General features: G+C 39.4%; 1 protein-coding gene across 4 annotated transcripts in view; it reads right to left on the bottom strand.

Annotated features, from left to right (window-relative positions):
- The window catches only part of DNAJC27 (DnaJ heat shock protein family (Hsp40) member C27), a 34,603-nt gene extending 22,609 nt beyond the window's left edge, over nucleotides 1-11,994 (bottom strand). For 3 of the 4 annotated variants that reach the window (XM_040496212.1, XM_040496214.1, XM_040496215.1), the window contains exons 1-3: nucleotides 11,717-11,994; nucleotides 6,239-6,321; nucleotides 1,889-1,958 (exon numbers count right to left, since the gene is read on the bottom strand). In XM_040496212.1, the coding sequence (XP_040352146.1) occupies nucleotides 1,889-1,958; nucleotides 6,239-6,321; nucleotides 11,717-11,803 (240 nt within the window). In that variant the 5' untranslated portion in view covers nucleotides 11,804-11,994. The remainder of the gene's footprint in view (nucleotides 1-1,888; nucleotides 1,959-6,238; nucleotides 6,322-11,716) is intronic. The other variant, XM_040496213.1, reaches the window with a different exon arrangement.
- Between the last annotated feature and the right edge of the window lie 9,605 nt (nucleotides 11,995-21,599).

Genomic DNA, 21,599 nt, shown 5'->3' on the forward strand with positions numbered 1-21,599 from the left:
GGAATTCAAAAAGTGTTTGACTAACCCATAGATGGCAGGGAACAGAAAACACAGAACTGGAAAACAGAACAAACAGAAAATGAAAAATAAATGGCAGACTTGTGCCCCAATATATTCATAATTACATTAAACATAAGTGGTCTAAAGATTTCAATTAAAGGACAGAAATTGGCATAATAGATTGAAAAACATGACCCATGTCTACAAGACAGTTACTTCAAATACAATGATATAAGCAGACTGAAAGTAAAAAGATAGAAAAGGATATATCATGCAAACATTAAAGGAAAGCAAAAATTGGCTATATTAATATCAGATAAAGTAGACATCAGAGCAAAAATGATTACAAAGACAGAGGGGGGCATTATATAAAAATAAAACTATATAATGAAGACATAGCAATCATAAATATGTATGCACCAAATAACAGAGTTGCAACACATATAAAGCAAATACGATAGACGTGAAACAGACAAGTCCGCAGTTATAGTTGGAGACTTTAATACCTCTCTCTCAGCAATCGATAGAACAACCAAACAAAAGATCAGCAAGAATATAAAAGAATTCAACAATACCACTGACCAACAAGACCTAATAAATATTTATAGAGCACTCCACCCAACAATAGCAGAATACACATCTTTTCAAGTGCCCACGGAAGACCAAGATAGACCATACCCTGGGTCATGAAAAAAACCTCAACAAATTTAAAAGAAATCAAAATCATACAGTGTGTTCTCTGATCACAATGGACTCAAACCAGAAATTTTTAAAAAAAAAAAATTTTTTTTTTCAACGTTTATTTATTTTTGGGACAGAGAGAGACAGAGCATGAACGGGGGAGGGGCAGAGAGAGAGGGAGACACAGAATCGGAAACAGGCTCCAGGCTCTGAGCCATCAGCCCAGAGCCTGACGCGGGGCTCGAACTCACGGACCGCGAGATCGTGACCTGGCTGAAGTCGGACGCTTAACCGACTGCGCCACCCAGGCGCCCCTCAAACCAGAAATTAATAACAGGAAGATAACCAAAAAATCTCTGACACTTGGAAACTAAACAACGCACTTCTAAGTAACCCATAGTTCAAACAGAAAGTCTCAAGAGAAATTAAAAAAACACATTGAATGAATAAGATGAAATATTAATGAAATTGAAAATACAACATATCAAAATGTGTGGGACACAGCTAAGCAGTGCTGAGAGGGGAACTGATAGCACCAAACACACACATCAAAAACGCAGAAAGTCTCAAATCAATAATCTAAGCTCCCACATAAAGAACCCAGAATAAGAGCAAAAGAAACACAAAGCAAGTAGAAGGAAGGAAATAATAAATAGCAGAAGTGAAATGGCCCAAACTAGAAAAGAACGGAGAGCCTCTTCAGGGAAAATCAATAACCCAAGGATGGAAAAACAAAAGAGAATGGCCATGAGATTCACTTTGAGACTACTCAGGACAAGAAGACAAAGTAAAGCAGGTGGGACTCTCTCCAGGGAGGTAACACATAAGGCTGCAGAGTGAACTGGAAAGCTCACTCCAGTACTGTGCTATGAAAGAAGTCGCATTGCTGAATTCCTAAGTCCAAGTATGAATATAATTATCCTGTCACATTCTGGGCTAAGGTACAAAGTTAAAAGCAACAGTCCTTTGAAAGTTAAAACGTGTTGGAAACATTAGCAATGAACTTTCCTACCACAGTTTGAGGGAATGGAACAAAAGACCAATAGGTTTCTATGAAGTTTAGGCTCAGAAAGGAAGCCACGAACACCAGCTAAATTCACCTAATTTTATACGTGATTTGAATATTGGTCATTTCAGGTAACTCAGGATCTTTCCCTGAATCCACTGACAATACTGGATGTTGGTTTTCTCAAAAAGGCTTTCTTACCTCATAGAAGAAGGGATGGCCAGCCATATCAAAGATGTTCACTTTGATTTCTCGGTCTCTGACTTGTACCCTGAAATGTTCAAATGGAAACAATTGCAAAGAAGGTTATGGTCTCTGCGTTCTCACTAATATCATTTATGTCATTTATACATTTCAAAAAGGTATGTGTATGAAATGTAAGAGGCTTTCTTAGTGCCTTTTCTTGATTTCAGATAATCTTTACAACAGAAGCCAGCAACTTGGCAGATCATCTTGCCTCCTTATTTTAAAAACACTGAACCCACTCTTATGTGGATCCTGAGAAACTTAACAGAAACCCATGGGGGAGGGGAAGGAAAAAAAAAAAAAAAAGAGGTTAGAGTGGGAGAGAGCCAAAGCATAAGAGACTGTTAAAAACTGAGAACAAACTGAGGGTTGATGGGGGGTGGGAGGGAGGGGAGGGTGGGTGATGGGTATTGAGGAGGGCACCTTTTGGGATGAGCACTGGGTGTTGTATGGAAACCAATTTGACAATAAATTTCATATTAAAAAAATAATAATAAATAAAAAAATAAAAATAAAGACACTGAACCCACCTGTAATAAACACCCTCATTTACTTTCAGCTTATCTCAAGATATTTCAGGCCATACCCTTTTACTAACAAATGGTGGCTTTTACTGTGAGACTAAGAAAACTGATTTGGGACAAGTAGGAGTAAGAGGAAGGAAAACAAAATATTTTCTTTCACTTGGCAAGACATCTTAATTACTACCGGCTATGTTTGCTTACCACGCAGAACGATAGTTAAGGTGTATTTTATTAACGTCTGTGTGATCTTCTTGTGACCTTCATTGAGCAGGAGCTATGGTCAACTTGTTTTTCAAAAATTTTAAGGGTGCCCGTGTGGCTCAGTGGTTAAGCATCTGACTTTGTCTCAGGCCATGATCTCATGGTTCATGAGTTTGAGCCCCACATCGAGTGAGCTAGAGCCCTGCTTCCCCGTTCTCTCTCTCTCTGCCCCTCGTTGGATTCTCTCTCCCTCTCTTTCTGCCCCTCACTCACTTGCACCCTCTCTCTTTAAAAAAAAATTAAAATAGAGAAAAGAACAAAAGGGGAAAGAACAACCATTCATATTAGAATTAAACGCTGCCAACATCATAGCATATTTGCCTCTTTATTTTTTTCAAGAAAAACCATTGTTGGAAAATAAATTAATGAAACATTGTAAGTATTTCAAACACTACAGAAATACAAAGATGAAAGTTCAAAATTTATCCCAAATCCTATCACCCAGCAAAAGCCTTCATCAATATAGATGAATGCCAAGGCAGCCTTCTTCTATACACAGACGTGACTGAGAAGCACAAGTGTTTTTATCAAAATGGGATTACACTATTTTAAAATAAAAAGTATAAAATTTACTTGTATTGAATTCAAAAAAATTTTAATGTTTATTTATTACTTTGTATTGAATGTAACAAAAGGAAAAAGAAACTGAGGTGAAGTAGAATTATTGAACTTTAAATATGTTTTCTTCATCACAAGAAGTATTTCCTAAAAGACCCCTCTAAGTTAAGAATAGGGATTATTAACAGTAAGTTAACAGGTTAGAATCATGTTTTTCAGTGACATGTTTCAGTTTAGGCAGCACTGACATGACTCCCTCCAACAGAATACAAGGACATCAGTACTTTCTCTCATTGGCCCTACACTACCTCTGGGTTTGTTTATTATTATTATTCTCTTGTCCACGTTTATTACACCCACCTTCTGTTCTGAAACCATAATGCCTACAGGTGTTTTATATTACTTGTAGACTTACATCAAGCTAACCATTAATCATTTTATTCCTGAACTCTCTACCATATTTCATCAATAACCAAGATGCACATCTGTTTTCATTTTAACATCTGTGAAATCAGGACCCACCTTATAAAAGAGAATGTGAGAACAGCAAAACAACACAAAACAACAGAGTCTGAGAGCCTTTAGAGAAGACCTGGTGTAACAATGCATATTAGAAAATTTGGCCTTAAAGAGATAGCAGCTGAGAACGGATAAAGTCAGGAATGCACAAATGTATTCACACTGAAACTCAAAGAAGTTATTTTATTTTATTTTTTTTTCAACGTTTATTTATTTTTGGGACAGAGAGAGACAGAGCATGAACGGGGGAGGGGCAGAGAGAGAGGGAGACACAGAATCGGAAACAGGCTCCAGGCTCCGAGCCATCAGCCCAGAGCCTGACGCGGGGCTCGAACTCCCGGACCGTGAGATCGTGACCTGGCTGAAGTCGGACGCTTAACCGACTGCGCCACCCAGGCGCCCCTCAAAGAAGTTATTTTAATTCAGATGCCAGACAGAGGAAATTAACCTGAAGAAAAATGGTAATTCGCTACCTCAAGGTCTTGCTTTCCTAGGTTGTGGCCTGCAGACCACCTGCATCATTATTCTGAGAGGCCATTAAAAATGCAGATTCCTGTGCCCACCTCACACCCAGCAAACCAGAATCTTGGTGGGTCCTAAGAATCTGCATTTTCACAAACTTTACAAGTAATTCTTGAATATGCTGGAATTTGAGCTTCACCAAGTAGATAACAGGAGGGACGGAATGGGTACCTGTTATTTTGACTACCCACGAGTATAGCCCTTTCCTCTCCCAGTTGTGGTTCAGATGAGTTCTGCTACATTCTTAGTGATCCCACTCTCTTGGTCACAGCCAGATGAGCTGGGGAAAGGCACCTGTCCCCACCTGAGCAATCAAAACTTTCCCTAGGATTTTTAAATTTGTATATTAGCTTTGGTCCCTCTCTGGAGGTAAAATTTACAATGTGAGTCTGAGATCTGCTGGCAGCCATGCAGAGGAAGCTAAAAGCTGGAGAGAGACGTAGTAAATTATATAGCTATATTCTGTCCCTGGTTCCAGCCATCTCTAAGGCATAGCATCCTCATAACTGGATTATGTGAATTGATTCTTTATTATTATTGTTGTTGTTATTATCATTATTTTTTCCTTGACTTGGTTTGAGTTAGGTTTCTGTCAGTTATATCCTCCTGATACACCATGGGACAAGCAGCTTTCCAAAAAAAATTTCAGCCAGAGATAGAATAGTCTGTTGAATAAACCACTACAGTTCTATGGCGTAATATGGTGATTCTCATTTCTTAGATGAATAAATTAGCTACTTACATGAATTCAAAACAACACTGCCTTAAATAGGATATCCTGGCATATCACTGATGAAATCCTATGCCCTGAAGTATAGACAAACCTCACCGCTTTAGTCCACCTCCTTAAAAGCTGCCCTCACAGTCTAATCTTACAAACTTCCTCTTTAGATATATCTATCTCACCTAGTAGAGTTTTTGAGTATCTACTACATACAAGCACTGTGCCAGGCACCTGGAAATGACTTATTCTAATAGCTCCTTCTTCATGGGGCTTATAATCTAGCAGGAGACATGAAACATATATAAATAATAATGACATGTGGCAATTTAAAATAAGTACCATAAATAGCATACAGAAGTTTATTGTTTCTGTCATTTGCAACTAAAGAGTCCTAACTGATAAAGAAGGTATTCCAAGGCCTTATGGGAACAGGAGCATTTTACACGTCAAAGAGTCTGATGGAGGGATGAGGGGAAAGGATATTATAGGTGGACAGAATGAATGAATAACTGCACTGAGCTAGGGAAATACAAGGGCAGCGGTGCAGTGTGGATGGAGGGTAAAGTGTGTAAAGGAAGGGAATAAGAGAGGAGGGGGCAGGTTAGGGCAGAATGCTGAGCACCTGAAATTTCACCTTCAGGGAGTATGCAGTCTACCTTAATTCCATGCTTTGGTGGTATTATTTCCTGCTAATGTAAGCCTATCTCCTCAGGCTCAACCCACCCTTGATTCATCTCGAGATAAATCCCCACTTACTCCTAATTTTCCTTCTCCCAGATCATTTTTGCTAGATACCAATAGGTTATAAAGATCATAAACCAATAAAGGAAATCCTCTGATAGAAAATATTCGACATACTATTTAGACTTTGTGGAAAGAATACCTCAAAATGCTCTATAAACATACCTGCTAATAGGACATGTTTATATAGAAACATGTTTCCTAAAAAGATACATCTGCTAGGTAGGCTTTTTGTTGACTTCCTCATTGTTGTAGACCCTATACCTATCCCTTGCGAAGGCAAGGCCTGGCAAAAAGAACATGCTCAGTGATGAACAATTGATATGATCACTACATATCCGTAAATGTCTCTTATTCCCATCTTTCCTTCTTCAGAATCTCTATTTCAAGATACATCATTTTAGAAAAATTCTCAAATCTATGTAATTTACAAGCCCAAAGAAACAATGCACTTACTTTGTGACTCCATAGTCAATTCCAATTGTTGCAAGATATTTAGACACAAATCTTTTCTCACAGTAACGTTTTATGATACAGCTCTAAAAAACATAAAAATGCATTCTTTTAGTACATACACTCTGGAAACATACAAAATAAGCACAGTTCTTCATTATGGTTTCTTCATTCACCACAATGGGAAAGAAAGCATTTTCAAACAACTGAAACAAATGCTAAAAGTGAGAATTTTAAAGAAAAATTAAATATTCGTCCCTTAAAACCAAATATGTTTTCAGTTTAGTTCTCAGTCCTTGGGCTCTTCTGTTTAGAAGACTTACTCTTATGCTTTCAATGCCACCAAAATGTCTATGTTTAGCCTTGACCTTCTCAAAAGCAGATCGACATCTTCAAATACTATGGCTAGTTTGTACTGAGGTGTCCTGCTGTTCCCTCAAATTCAACATGTCCAAAAATGAGCTAATCTTATACATAAAAACAGTTCATCCTGCTGACATCCTGGTTCTGTCAATAACACCACCATTTTCCCAACCACGGAGGATCAGAATCTTAAAGCCATGTTTGATTCTGAGCCTTTCTAAATCTTTTAAATGTTTCTTGCCTCTTTCCCCTCATTCCAATTCCCATCAACACCACTTTGGTTTAGATCCTCATCATCTACTCCTAGGCAATTGTAGGAAATTTTGTGTTGGTCTTTCTGCCTTCCTTCCCTCCCAACCTCAGTCAATACTACACAGCACTGACATTACTTCCTTAACTCAAAACTCTTCAGTGGCTTCTCACTGCCAAGTTTGAAATCCAAATTCCTTTATCCTTTATTCAAGGTTCCCCATAATCTGGCCCTAATCTGTGTTCCTTGTCTAAACCTTTCTAATATATGCTTTCCATGTCTGCAAAACTCCCAGAGATCTGACTTCCTGAGTTTCATCATTACTTTTTCCCTCTACTTGGAATGAGGTTTCTCCCTTCTTTACAAATCTTACTTATCTTTTAAGGCCCAGCCTTACTGGAGCACCAGATTGTAAGAGACCTTGCCTGCTTCTGAACTCTTTCTTGCACTTCACATACATGCTAATATATACACACGTATTTTACACACACACACACACACACACACACACACACACACACACCGTCAGGCATACATTGCTTTGTATTGTCAATTATCATTTCACATGTGTATACTCCTCTTATCTCTTCAGCTAGAAAGTAAACTACTTGAGGACACACATCAGTATTTTACTTCTTTCTTTTGCTCAGTGCCAATGGAATTTCCTCGGTGCCAGTAATAACAACCCTTAGCACTCGTGAAACTTCTAATTTACTTGGGAGTGCTAGTAACGAAGTTTATTCTGTTCAAATCCTTCCCTGATGAACGTTAACCTAAATTAAACAGGACGGTCAATTTAAAAAGCAGTTAATAAGCTTATTGTGAACTGAAAGAAAAACTTCTTTGGAGTGACTACTGCTAACAGACTACACTTTTAAAAGCATTTTACAGCTTGAGGGACGCCTGGGTGGCTCAGTCGGTTGAGCGGCCGACTTCGGCTCAGGTCATGACATCACCGTCTGTGAGTTCGAACCCCGCGTCGGGCTCTGTGCTGACAGCTTGGAGCCTGCTTCGGATTCTGTGTCTCCCTCTCTCTGCCCCTCCCCCGCTCATGCCCTGTCTCTGTCAAAAATAAATGAAAATTAAAAAAAAATAAAAGCATTTGACAGCTTGAAAGCATTTCACAAATGTTTTCTCTCACAATAGCCTATGAAAATGAATATGGCCTTTTTCTAAATGATTCATGAGATTAAGGGGCCTGGCAGTTCTTTAACTCCAGTACACTGTTTAAACACTAGTTCTAAGAGGTTAATGAGACACACATTTAAGTAATTGTATTAATAACCACTCCCTATAACACAAAGAGACAGGGTCCTTAAGATCATATAAACCAAATAACATAGAATTTTTTGTTTTCACTATTTTTCTTAAATATATTTTTAGGCACTTTTGCACAACAACTATCTGAGAAGAAATACTCAAAATATGAAAAAGAGGAATGGGGCAGGGCAGTACAAAGAGGAGGGAATCCGCCTTAACAGATATTAAAATATAGTCTGAAACCAATCAAGACAGTATGATATTGGCATAATAGACAAATAGACAAATAGGTCAGTAGAATAGAACAGAGAGCCCAGAAATAGATCCCATTAAAAGAAGAAATTTAAAAGGTGACAGGGGTGATATTTCAAATCAAGGGGAGGTATGCCTGAGCAGTTCAGTTGGTAGAACATCCAACTCTCGATTTCGGCCCAGGTCACAGTCCCAGTGTCCTAGGATCAAGCCCCACATCCAGCCCCATGCTGAGTGTGGAGCCTAGTTGGGATTCTCTCTCTCTCCTTCTGCCCCTCTCCCCTACTTGTGTGTGCGGTCTCTCTCTCTCTCTCTCTCTGTCTCTCTCTCTCTCTCAAATAAAAAAATAAAGTCAAGGGAAAAAGAATGACTTATTTAGTAAAATGCCACTTGCACAAGTTGGGCCCTTAACTTCTCTAAATACAAAAATAAATTCAGATGAACTTCTGATTTCAATATTTAAACATAAAACAAAAATTTCAGAAAAAATGTGCAACATATGTACAACCTTAAGGAAACATTTTCAACCAAGAAAGAAAACACAAGAACCACAAAAGAAAGGACAGGCATACTTGAATATATAGAAATAGTAATAATAATAGTAATTATATGGAGAAATATATATAAAAATATTAAAAGGCAAATAACACACCCAGGCAAATAGTCATTATTCATATGACCAGCAAAAAATTATTATCTCTGATATCCCTGAACCAGAAAAATTGATAAGATACATCATCCAATAGAAAAATGGGTAGGGAGTATAAATTGGGCACTATCCAGAAGAGCAAATCCAAATATCCAGTAAGTATATGAAAAGGTGCTCACCTTCATCTGTAGTCCATGAAATGCAAATTAAAGTAATACTTCTCACTAACCAGACTGGGAGTCATTAAAAGAATGACAGTAACTGTGTTGGCAGGACTACGGGAAATAGGACAACTGCATACTGCTGGTACAATTTCTTGAAGAGCAATTGGCAATAGCCACTAAACAGCTACTCAGCATTCTACCCCTGGGAATCTGTCTATAGAAATTAGAGGACCAGTATTTAAGTGTGTGTGTTGTCAGCACAGAGTCCAACTCGGGGCTCAATCTCACAAACCGTGAGATCATGACCTGAGCCAAAATCAAGAGTTGGATACTTAACCGACTGAGCCACCCTTATTTTTTGAAGGAAAAAAAACAAAACCCTATTGTTATTTTAACTAGAACTGAATTGTAGGTTATTTTAAAGAACTGACATCTCTAAAATGTCGAGTGATCCTAATTAAGGGGAAAGTATATCTTTCCATTTGCCTGAGCAATTTTATGTCCCTTTGTAGAGTTTGACATTTTTCTTCATATAGGTCTTACCTGTTTGTTCTTAAGTTTAAACCTAGGCACTTTATTTTGGCTGTTATTGTAAATTAAAATAGTTTTTCAATTTAACATTAAAAGATATAATTTGATGGGGCGCCTGAGTGGCTCAGTCGGTTGAGCATCAGACTTCGGCTCAGATCATGATCTCGTGGTCTGTGAGTTCGAGCCCCACATCGGGCTCTGTGCTGACAGCTCAGAGCCTGGAGCCTGTTTCAGATTCTGTGTCTCCCTCTCTCTCTGCCTGCTTGTTTGCTCACTCTTTCTCTCTCTCTCTCAAAAATAAAACATTAAAGATTTTTTTTTATTTTTTAATGTTTTATTTACTTTTGACAGAGAGAGAGAGACAGAGCATGAGCGGGGGAGGGGCAGAGAGAGAAGGAGACACAGAATTCGAAGCAGGCTCCAGGCTCTGAGCTGTCAGCACAGAGCCCCATGCGGGGCTCGAACTCACAGACCGTGAGATCATGACCTGAGCTGAAGTCAGACGCTCAACTGACTGAGCCACCCAGGCACCCCAAAAAAGATTTTAAAAAACATATAATTTGATATAAGAAAGCTATTAATTTCTGTATATTAATTTTGCCTTATTGAATTTTCTTATTCTTTCTAAAAGCTTTTCAAGTTAATTTTCTTTGGGTTTCCAGATAAATAATCATATCATTAGCAAATAACAATAATTTTGCCTTCTCCTTTCCAGTTATTTTATACTTTATTTCTTTCTCTTGTCTAATCACATTGGCCAATAAATCTAGGGCAATGTTAAATAAATGTGATACTCGTCATTTTGGGCTATTTTTAATGTTGGACCATTCAGCATAGGAAAAGTACAGAAATGATTCATGCTTACTTAGCCAGATTATTATTAAGCCTTTTAGAGGCTGTATTCTTTTCTTTTTAATGTCTGGCACATAGTTGATGTTCAACAAATGTTGACTTTTCAGTGACTGCTATGTTAATACTTACATACATATGTGCAAATACATAAATAGTACAGGATAATGCTAAATGGAAAGAAAAGGCACTAATAAACATTTACTGAACATCAACTATATGTAGGGCACTGGTCTAAACACTTCCATTAACAGTTCTTTTGGGATACAGATCCTACTGGAGTTGATTTTGACAGCATACAATGATAGAGAACTGCAGGAGACTGTGAGGACCCAAGTTCCAATCTGGTCTCTGCCATTGATTTGATGACCTTGGGAGGTTCTTAACCAACAGCTTCCACTTACCCAGAAGGGGAGAAGAGACAATTTAGGTGAAGAGGAGGCAGTTTAAAATTCACTTGGGGGACGGCCTCGGGTCTCTTTCTCATCCTCCTTCCGCCCCCCTCCACACACACACTAGGGGAGAGCTTTATACCCAGTACATCCAGAAGAAAGGCAGTAGAACTACGGCTTTAGAGAAAATGAATATAATGAAACTACCAGAAATAAAAACAAAACCAACACACAAAACAAAATAATGCAGGCTCCTTGACATCCACGGCACTTCCCCCGTGAAAAATGTATCAGCTACGCTCTTGCAATGTAGATTCTGGGCTCCGTATCTGCAGAGCAACATTTTACAAGCTCCAATCCTCACATGCACCCCAGTAAGTTCCCTTAGGCTCCCAAGCACTGCTGGGGTAACTAAACTTTTATTCTCTTAAGGACCTCTTAAGTCCTGGACAGGTCACCTAGAACGAAGATAGGCAGACGATCTTAGATAAGAACCTAGGCCCCTTTAATCTTTTTGGGATACATTCAAGGGTTAGCGGCCATATGAGACACCTTCTTATGGAGAGTGACGTCGGGGGGGGGGGGGCGAGCGAAAGGTCAAAAAGGTCACGAGAGTTTTCCTCACCCAGGCGCATCCCCTAGGAGGAGACCTGGGCCTGCTCAGGGGCGGGGAGGAGGCTGGGCCCCGGGCTGTTGAGTGGCCGCCCTCCCAGCCAATCGGCAGGTCGTCCCGCCGCGCTGACGTCCCGCCCCTCCCAGCGCGGTACTCACTTTTCCCACCTCAGCGTTGCCCATGGAGATGACTTTGATGCGCAGGGACTTGCCGGGCTCCTTCCGCTTCGGCATGTTAGCCTCCATTGCCCTCGCTCTCTCGGGGCCACCCGCCTCGGTATCTCCTTGTTCACCAGGCTGGCCCGTCCCTCAGGCCTCCTCGTCCAATGGCGGAACCGCTGCTATCGTCACCGCCCCAGCTCCGCGGCTCGCCATCCCCGCCGCTGCCTAGCAGCGGGCGCGGGCGGTTGGGAGCTCTGGGAACTGGGGGTGGGAGAAGAGAGTCTCGCGATGCTAGAAAGGGGCGGTGTGACGTCATCACCGGGCTCTAGAGGCGAGGTTTTGATTACCTGTTCCCAGGAGTCGCGCCCACGCGCGGCGCTGAGTCCTTCGGCAGGAAGTCAGGCAGGGTTTACCCTGAGAGCGCGGTTGGTTTTCAGGGGCGCCAGGACAGCGGCATCTGTTAACGTTTGCAGCCGAGTGGTAGAAATGTATTGGCAGTTTGGGGCAGATCCTCGGGCTTGGAGTATTGAGAATGGTGGGTCCAGGCCCAGTCTCGCTAAAAATTCGAAGTAGACCATAGGGGTGTTATTTTCTGAATTCTCCCGTCCCGTATAAGCCCGTCTACACTACTCGTCCCCCACCGCATACTATGTTTCTCTTGCTCGGGCTCGTAGAGAGACAAGTCAGGAGCCGGGAGAAGTCGGGAAGTTGGGGCTCAGGTTTTGGAAGAGGGGCGTTAGGCAAAATCTGAAACCCGTTGCTATCGTAAAAAAAAAAAAAAAAAAAAAAAAAAAAAGGTTGTCCATTTGGTAGTCTGGATTTTATTTTAGTCATTGCTCTTTTATTCCAGAGTTCTCTGTCGGAAGAAAGCTCAAACAAGATGTTTCTTACACTCTTCCAGTTCTAGGATGGTCTGTGTGATTGTACCTATATGCTCCTTCATTTTTCCTTTCCCTCCCATTCACAGACTTAACCCCATCATCTGTGCACACCTTCCCTGATAATATGACAGTAGAATAATAATAAATCCCAAGAACCACTTTCCTAGTCTCATTCCAGAGGATGAGAAAAACATCTGCTTGGTTAAAAAACAGCATAAAATGTATGAGAGGAACAGGGATTTTTTAAGTCATTATCTTGGGTTACAGAAGATAAATAGAACTTGACATGTGATTATTTAGTGCCCTGAAAAAGAATGGCTGCCAATTTCTGAGTAAATTACAAGGTCAAAAGTAGCATTATTTCTGTTCTCAGATAGATTTAAGCATCATAAAAGAAATACATTGTAGGAAGACAGTGAATAAAGCCTCAAAATTTCTTAGCTATCATAAGTCAGATTTTCAAACATTTTATTTCTTTTAATTAAAAAAAAATTTTTTTATGTTTATTTATTTTTGAAGGAGAGAGAGGCAGAGCATGAGCAGAGGAAGAGCAGAGAGAGAGGGAGACACAGAATCTGAAGCAGGCTCTGAGCTGTTGGCACAGAGCCCAACGCGGGGCTCGAACCCACAAACTGTGAGATCATGACCTGAGCTGAAGTCCGTCGCTTAACCAACTGAGCCACCCAGGTGCCCCTCAAATATTTTATTTTTAAATGATTTAAAAAAAATTTTTTTTAATTTTATTTTTGAGAGAGAGAGAGAGAGATAGAATGTGAGTGTGGGAGGTGCAGTGAGAGAGGGAGACACAGAATCTGAAGCACACTCCAGGCTCTGAGCTGTCAGCACAGAGCCCGACATGGGGCTAGAACTCATGAACTGCGAGATCATGACCTGTGCCAAAGTTCCACACCTAAGCCTAACCAGCTGAGCCACTCAGGCGGCCCAAAACAAATTATTTTTAAGAAAGAAGCTTACTCTGAGTTGTATTTATAATCAACCAGAAAACTTCATTTAATGAAACTTCTTGGATTTTTTACCACCGTGAAATAGAAGTCCTGGTTAGAAATTTGATAAAGTTCAAAATAATTGGATTTATACTCATTTTTCACAAATCTAGAAGGTGATCTCTCAGCATAATTTAATAAATCAATACACATCTATTTCTTTGCTAGTTCACCTTGGGCCCTGTAATAGAACTGGTGTTGTGAAAGAATAACTGTAAAATGTCAAATTTTCAACTATTAAAAGACTGATTAGATACGATACTATTAGGCATATGGGCAGTAAAATTTGCCAAAGATTAAAATTTATTACCATTTTTTTCATATTGATGTTCCTGAGGTTCGAAAACATAATAAACATATTTTCTACTGGGTGTGTTAAATTAGCGTGGAATCAAAAAACAAGAAAGTTAGCTCTCTTTTCCAGTCTTTAATACAAAAAGAAAAAAGAAATGGGATTAGCTGTGTATAGCGTGAACTTGGAAAGTGGGGGTTAGAAACATGAGCTCTGCAGTTGGCCCTGGGTAAAGTTTATTTATTTTGAGAGACAGAGTGTGTTAGCAGGGAAGGGGAAGAGAGGGAGGGAAAAAGAGAATCCCAAGCAGGCTCTGTGCTGTAAGGAGCACGGAGCTCAATCTCACAAACCCATGAGATCGAGACCTGAGCTGAAATCAAGAGTCTGACACTTAACCGACTGAGCCACCCAGGCACCCCCAGGTTTTTTAATTTTTGTGTATTAAAGATTTCACATATTTTAAAGGTGTATATTTAAAGTAAATTATGAAATATGTTGGGCATAAAATGTATAAAGACTAATATAATGAATACCTAGGTATCCACCATACAGCTTAACGATATCACTGATGCTATACTGTATCATTTCCCAATACATCCTCCCTCTTTATAAAAGCTTGCAACTGTCTGAATTGGTGCTTTTAATTTCCAGGCATTTAAAAATTGCTTCACTGCATATGTATATGCACCTTAAAATGTAGTATTGTGTTGCATTTTTAAAAATCTTTTATTTTGAAGTAATTTCACTCAGAAAAGCTTTAGGAATAGCAAAAAAATAAAATCTTGTATACCCTTTATCTAGATTCATCAGTTGTTAACATTTACTATATCAACCGTGCCCGCTGTCTGTATATTCATATATATACACATGTTTTTCTGAATAATTTGAGATTAATTTACAGGCATGTTTCTTTATCCATAAATACTTCAATGTGTATTTCCTAAAAGCAAGGACTTTCTCTTATGTAGTCATACTGTATTTATCAAAATCAGAAAATGTAACAGTGTAACAGTAACACTGTTATCTAATCCTGTGGTTCTCAAACTGTGCACTGGGGTGCCACACAGCCTCACAGGGTTATCCAAGGGGATACCTGTGGGATAATTTACATTCTAAGTTTTCAAAGCAAACAAAATGAAATCTAAGACTAAGCAAAACTACTAGCTCGAGGTTGTTTACAATTTCAACAATAGGTGGCACCATATTCCTTGGATATATCATATATTTAGGAAGCTGGATTTTTCCATGGTTGTGATAAAAAAGCAAGTACAGCACAAAAATCAATGTGAAACAGGAAATGAGGGTGCTCTTGTCCAATCTGATTCTAAGGTTTGAGAAGTTGTACAGTGTCCAACAGGTGCACAAATCCCATTAGTAATTGTGGTTAAGATGAAATAAAACTTTCAATTTATGTGTATTATTTTTTCAAATGGCAGCTAAATTGTTAGTGCATAAATATTTAATAAGTTGTTTGAACCTGGATATTTCTCTTGACCAAGGAACACTATGAAAAAAATTACTGTGATACTAAGGGTGCCTTGAATCGAGAACATTTGGGAAACTGGGATCAAAACCACAGTTCATATTCAAATTTCACCATTTGTACCAGTGAAATCCATTATAGCTCTGTTCCCCTGTTCCCCAGTCTGGAGTCTAATCCAGCATCATTTAGTTGTGATGTATCTTTATTCTTCTCTTACCTAGTATCGTTCCTCAGCTTGTATCTTCCAAAATGACAGTTATTTTTGCAATATCCTTCAGTTTGTGTTTGTCTGGTATACTCTTATGATTAGATTTAGTAAGGTTTGGCTGACATACCACAGGAAAGACATTATGTAGTTTTAAGGTTATCATATTAGAAAATGGTGATGTCAATTTGTTCCACTTATTAATAATGTTAACTTTAGTTAAGGTGTAGTGTTAACTAGGTTAATCCACAATAAAGTTACTTTTTTCCATTTATAATAAGTAACTATAAGGGGCACTTTGAAATTATATAGATATTCTTCCTCCACTGGACTTTCACAAATTTTCAGAGTTCAACAAGGATTCATGACTGAAGAGATTTTTATGATGATGAATGCAAAATGGTGATTTTTTTTTAACTCCATCATTCCTCCTACATTTATTAATTGGTAGTCTAAGGGAAAGCTTTCCTTTCTCATTCATTCATTTATTAATTTATATCAGGATGCACTCATATATACTTATTTTACTCAATGAATATTCTGTTAATACTATTTATTTTGATGCTAAAGCTGGCTCTTATGTCTTTTTGATATGTTCCTACCATTTTGTTTTGAGTATTTCCTTGCTTCCTGGCACAGCAATGAGCCCTAGATCCCTAGGTCCTTTTAGTGGAGAATGGTATTTAGAAACCAAGATCTGGATGCTAGGTGTGTTCATTGATCCGGGTGCCCTTGCTTTGGGCCCTTTCAGTTGACTAAGCCAAAATATGTATAACTGTATACGTGTATATACATGTACATATGTGTATATATATATACACACATACATACATATGTGTATGTATACATATACATATATGTACATGCATTTAAATTCATATGTTAAAGCATAGTTCCACTGATATCCCCAATGCATGTTAGCATAACAATTCATTCTAGTCTTCCCCCTTTCCATATTTATAACTCTCTACTTTGACAGTGAGAAATCTGGCTCTTGTTACCTTCAATATATTTGTCCAACCCACAGTACACAGGAAGTAGTTTCAGAATTGCTAATCCATACCATTTCAAAAAATAGAAACATTTCAAACTAGAATTCCATATTTGTTTATAGCCATCTTTGTCTTAAACTGACAAACACAGTGTTTCATTTAGTTTCATATAGTATAAGTATTATGTTCGAAAGTTAATTGGGTTAATCCTTTTTTCCCCTCTTTAGTTTGGTTAGAGTTTTCATTTGAAATGCAGTTAAGTTCATTTATTTCTGTTTGTCCTTTAGTTTTTTCCCCTTTGTTACTGCTGACTTTACTAATCTTTTTGAACAGATAAAACATTAATGTAGTTTCAAAAGTCAAAATGATACAAATTGGTGTACTCAGAAAAGTGTTACTTTCACCCCCATCCCAATCCTCTTCCCTCTTCCCACCTACCTTCTGGGGGCCACCAATCACTCTAGAATCTGTTTTATTCTTTCTTATGTTTCTTTTTATAAAAAGTAAGCAGTTACATGTATATATTCGTATTCATCCTTTCTTACACAAAAGTGTGAGTGTTCTTTGAACTTTTTTTTTCACTTAACAATATACCCTAGAAAGCACCCCATAGTAGTTCACAAAGATCATGCTCATTCTTTTTTATAGCTACACAGTACAATACTTCATTGTGCAGATATGCCATGTTTTTTTCAATAAATATATTTATGAACATTTATGTATTTTCCATATTGTTGGGGGTATGTCTTTAGAGTAAATTTCTGAAAAAAAAAAACAACACAGAATTACTGGGTCAAAGGTAAATGCCTAGTTTTGTTATATATTACCAAATTCTGTAAGGTAACATTTCGAGAAATTTTGCATCAATATTCTTTTTTTTTAATATATGAAATTTATTGTCAAATTGGTTTCCATACAACACCCAGTGCTCATCTCAAAAGATGCCCTCTTCAATGCCCATCACCTCCCCTCCCCTCCCTCCCATCAACCCTCAGTTTGTTCTCAGTTTTTAAGAGTCTCTTATACTTTGGCTCTCTCCCACTCTAACCTCTCTCTCTCCTTTTTTTTTCCTTCCCCTCCCCCATGGGTTTCTCTTAAGTTTCTCAGGATCCACATAAGAGTAAACACATATGGTATCTGTCTTTCTCTGTATGGCTTATTTCACTTAGCATCACGCTCTCCAGTTCCATCCACGTTGCTACAAAGGGCCTTATTTCATTCTTTCTCATTGCCACGTAGTACTCCATTGTGTATATAAACCACAATTTCTTTATCCATTCATCAGTTGATGGAAATTTAGGCTTTTTCCACAATTTGGCTACTGTTGAGAGTGCTGCTAGAAACATTGGGGTACAGGGCCCCTATGCATCAGTACTCCTGTATCCCTTGGGTAAATTCCTAGCAGTGCTACTGCTGGGTCCTAGGGTAGGTCTATTTTTAATTTTTTGAGGAACCTCCACACTCTTTTCCAGAGCGGCTGCACCAGTTTGCATTCCCACCAACAGTGCAAGAGGGTTCCCGTTTCTCCACATCCTCGCCAGCATCTATAGTCTCCTGATTTGTTCATTTTGGCCACTCTGACTGGCGTGAGGTGATATCTGAGTGTGGTTTTGATTTGTATTTCCCTGATGAGGAGCGACATTGAGCATCTTTTCATGTGCCTGTTGGCCATCTGGATGTCTTCTTTAGAGAAGTGTCTATTCATGTTTTCTGCCCATTTCTTCACTGGATTATTTGTTTTTCGGGTGTGGAGTTTGGTGAGCTCTTTAAAGATTTTGGATACTAGCCTTTTGTCCGATATGTCATCTGCAAATATATTTTCCCATTCCGTTGGTTGCCTTTTAGTTTTGTTGATTGTTTCCTTTGCTGTGCAGAAGCTTTTTATCTTCATGAGGTCCCAATAGTTCATTTTTGCTTTTAATTCCCTTGCCTTTGGGGATGTGTCAAGTAAGAAATTGCTGCGTCTAAGGTCAGAGAGGTTTTTTCCTGCTTTCTCCTCTAGGGATTTGATGGTTTCCTGTCTCACATTCAGATCCTTTATCCATTTTGAGTTTATTTTTGTGAATGGTGTAAGAAAGTGGTCTAGTTTCATTTTTCTGCATGTTGCTGTCCAGTTCTCCCAGCACCATTTGTGAAAGAGACTGTCTTTTTTCCACTGGATATTCTTTCCTGCTTTGTCAAAGATGAGTTGGCCATACTTTTGTGGGTCTAGTTCTGGGGTTTCTATTCTATTCCATTGATGTATTCAACATTCTTAATTAAAATTGGAATTAAATAATATTCTTGGGGCGCCTGGGTGGCGCAGTCGGTTAAGCGTCCGACTTCAGCCAGGTCACGATCTCGCGGTCCGTGAGTTCGAGCCCCGTGTCAGGCTCTGGGCTGATGGCTCGGAGCCTGGAGCCTGCTTCCGATTCTGTGTCTCCCTCTCTCTCTGCCCCTCCCCCGTTCATGCTCTGTCTCTCTCTGTCCCAAAAATAAAATTAAAAACGTTGAAAAAAAATTTAAAAAAAATATTCTTAAATAATATAATAATGAATTAAGTAATTTTGTGCTACCTTAGCTGGTTTAAATATTCATGTCATACTTGCTTCATAAAAAAACATTTGGAAATTTTGTCTCATTTTCCATGCTCTGGAATAATTTATGTGACGGAATTCATACACTTGCAATAGTAGAGAGAATAATGTAATCAGCGCTCCATGTATTCGTTTCCCAGCTTCAGCTACAGCAACAATATCAGTTGTTTTTAAGAAAGGGAGATTATCCTTCATGGGCCAGACCTAATCAAGTGAGTCCTTAAATGGACTGGCTTCTTCTGGCAAGAGATATTCAAAAGAGTGAGAGGGATTCAACACGAGGGAGGTTCTCCATTGCTGGCTTTGAAGACGGAAGGTGCCACACAGCAAGGACCTAAGAGTGGCCTCTCAGAGCTGAGAGTGACCCCTGGCCAACAGCTAGCAAAAACATGGGCACCTCAATCCTAGGTAACTGAATTCAGCCAAAACCTGTGTGAGATGGGAAAGAGCTCCTGAGCCCCAGATGAGAACATAGCTCTCTGATATCTTTTTTTTTTTAATTTTTTTTTCACGTTTATTTATTTTTGAGACAGAGAGAGACAGAGCACAAACAGGGGAGGGTCAGAGAGAGAGGGAGACACAGAATCCGAAACAGGCCCCAGGCTCTGAGCTGTCAGCACAGAGCCCGACGCGGGGCTCGAACTCACGGACCGTGAGATCATGACCTGAGCCGAAGTTGGACGCCCAACCGACTGAGCCACCCAGGCGCCCCTCTGATATCTTGATGTGAGATTTCTGGCCTACGGAACCTAGCTATTCCATGCCTGGAACTGTGAGATGTTACACGCCTTTTGTTTGAAGCTGTTAAATGTGTGGCAATTTGTTATATGGCAATAGAAAACTAATAATGAAAAATGAAACACTTTTATCTCCAGATTCCATTTCTTGAGAAGTTCTGCTCTGATACGGCAACACAAGTCCTTATAGACCAATACTCCCACTGATAACTATAAACTCTGGGAAAAATGCAAAACAACTATCTGGAGCTTCTGAAGAGTAATAAAAATCAGATAGATGGTTGAGGGGGGAGGTAACAACCTTGGAAAAATGACTGGCATGGGATGAGTTTCTCCTGAGCAATGTAAGGACCTGAGAACACACCAACTCTGATTGGCCCTTTCTGTCTTACCCATTAGTGGATAGGATTTTAGTTCTGAGCCTGCACTAGACCGTATCAAAGGACGTGGATATTAGGATACTACAAAGACTTCTACACGCTCATTCTACTACCATCCTGAGGACTGTGTGGCAGTTTGCATTTTCCAAATATGACTGAAACACTATCTACCATCCCATAGGATTTTTTTTTTTACTTTGGTAAAATTAAAATATACATAGAATTTACCATTCTCCCCATTTTTATGTGTACAGTTTGGTGGCATTAAGTATGTTCACACTGTCGTACAACCATTAGCACCATCCATCTCCAGAACCTTTTCATCTTCTCAAACTGAAACTCTGTACTCATTCTAATTCCCCATCTTTCCTCCCCCTAGCTCATGGCAACTGCCATTTCACTTCTGTCTCTGTGTCTCATATGAGTGGAATCATACAGCTGTTTGTCCTCTTGTGACTGGCTTATTTCACTTAGCATGATGACTTCAAGGTTCCCACATGACATTCTTAACAATGGGACTGACATTCTTCCCCTTGATGGGGGTGGGAGGTCTATGTTCCCTCTCCCTTGAACCTGGGCAGTCCTGGAACTGGTGTAAGTGACATTATGACGCTTTGAAAACTAATACAAGATGATGCACATTCTAATTTTCTTGGAATACTCACATTTCGAATTGAGACATCAACTGTAAAGAAGCCCCAGCAGTTCATAGAGAGGCCCGCATAGAGAGGAGCAGAGGCCCTCCACACCCACCCACAAGCACAGCTGGGTTCCCATATGCCAACCAGCACCAACTTGCCAGCCATGGGATTGAGCCATCTTGAAAGTGCCAAGGCAATGAAACAAGGATGCCGGCAAGAAGTGGAACATAGCAATTAAGAAATATATAGCAGGTGATACTCAGTAATATAGACAGGTAGAAAATTGCCATTCATCCCCTGAAGGAATCTGAGCTCAGAGCAAGGTGCCAATTGGGGTGGAGACGTCCTGGGATACCAGGTGAATTAAAGAAAGAGCTCAAATGCCATCTTCCTTCCTTCTTGGAATGCCAAGTTCATTTGAACCCCTTGGCCTTTATACTTAGTTTCCTTCTTCCTAAAATGTTCTTCCTCAGATCTCCAGGTGCTCTAGCCATACTGGTCCGGCTGCTCCCCAGGAAGGAGAGACTTTGGCACAAACCAATGTTTACACCTGCATACCTAGATGCAGTTAATGGCACTCAATTGCCTAATAACAAGTTTAAGAAAGAAAGAAGGGAAGGGAATGACAAGAAATAGGAGCAAAGAAGGAAAGAAATCTCTAGGGCTATGCCATAGGACTCTGCTTTTTG

The sequence above is a fragment of the Herpailurus yagouaroundi genome, unplaced genomic scaffold (genome assembly GCF_014898765.1).
Source record: "Herpailurus yagouaroundi ecotype Mexico unplaced genomic scaffold, PumYag 188, whole genome shotgun sequence".
Lineage (NCBI taxonomy): Eukaryota > Metazoa > Chordata > Mammalia > Carnivora > Felidae > Herpailurus > Herpailurus yagouaroundi.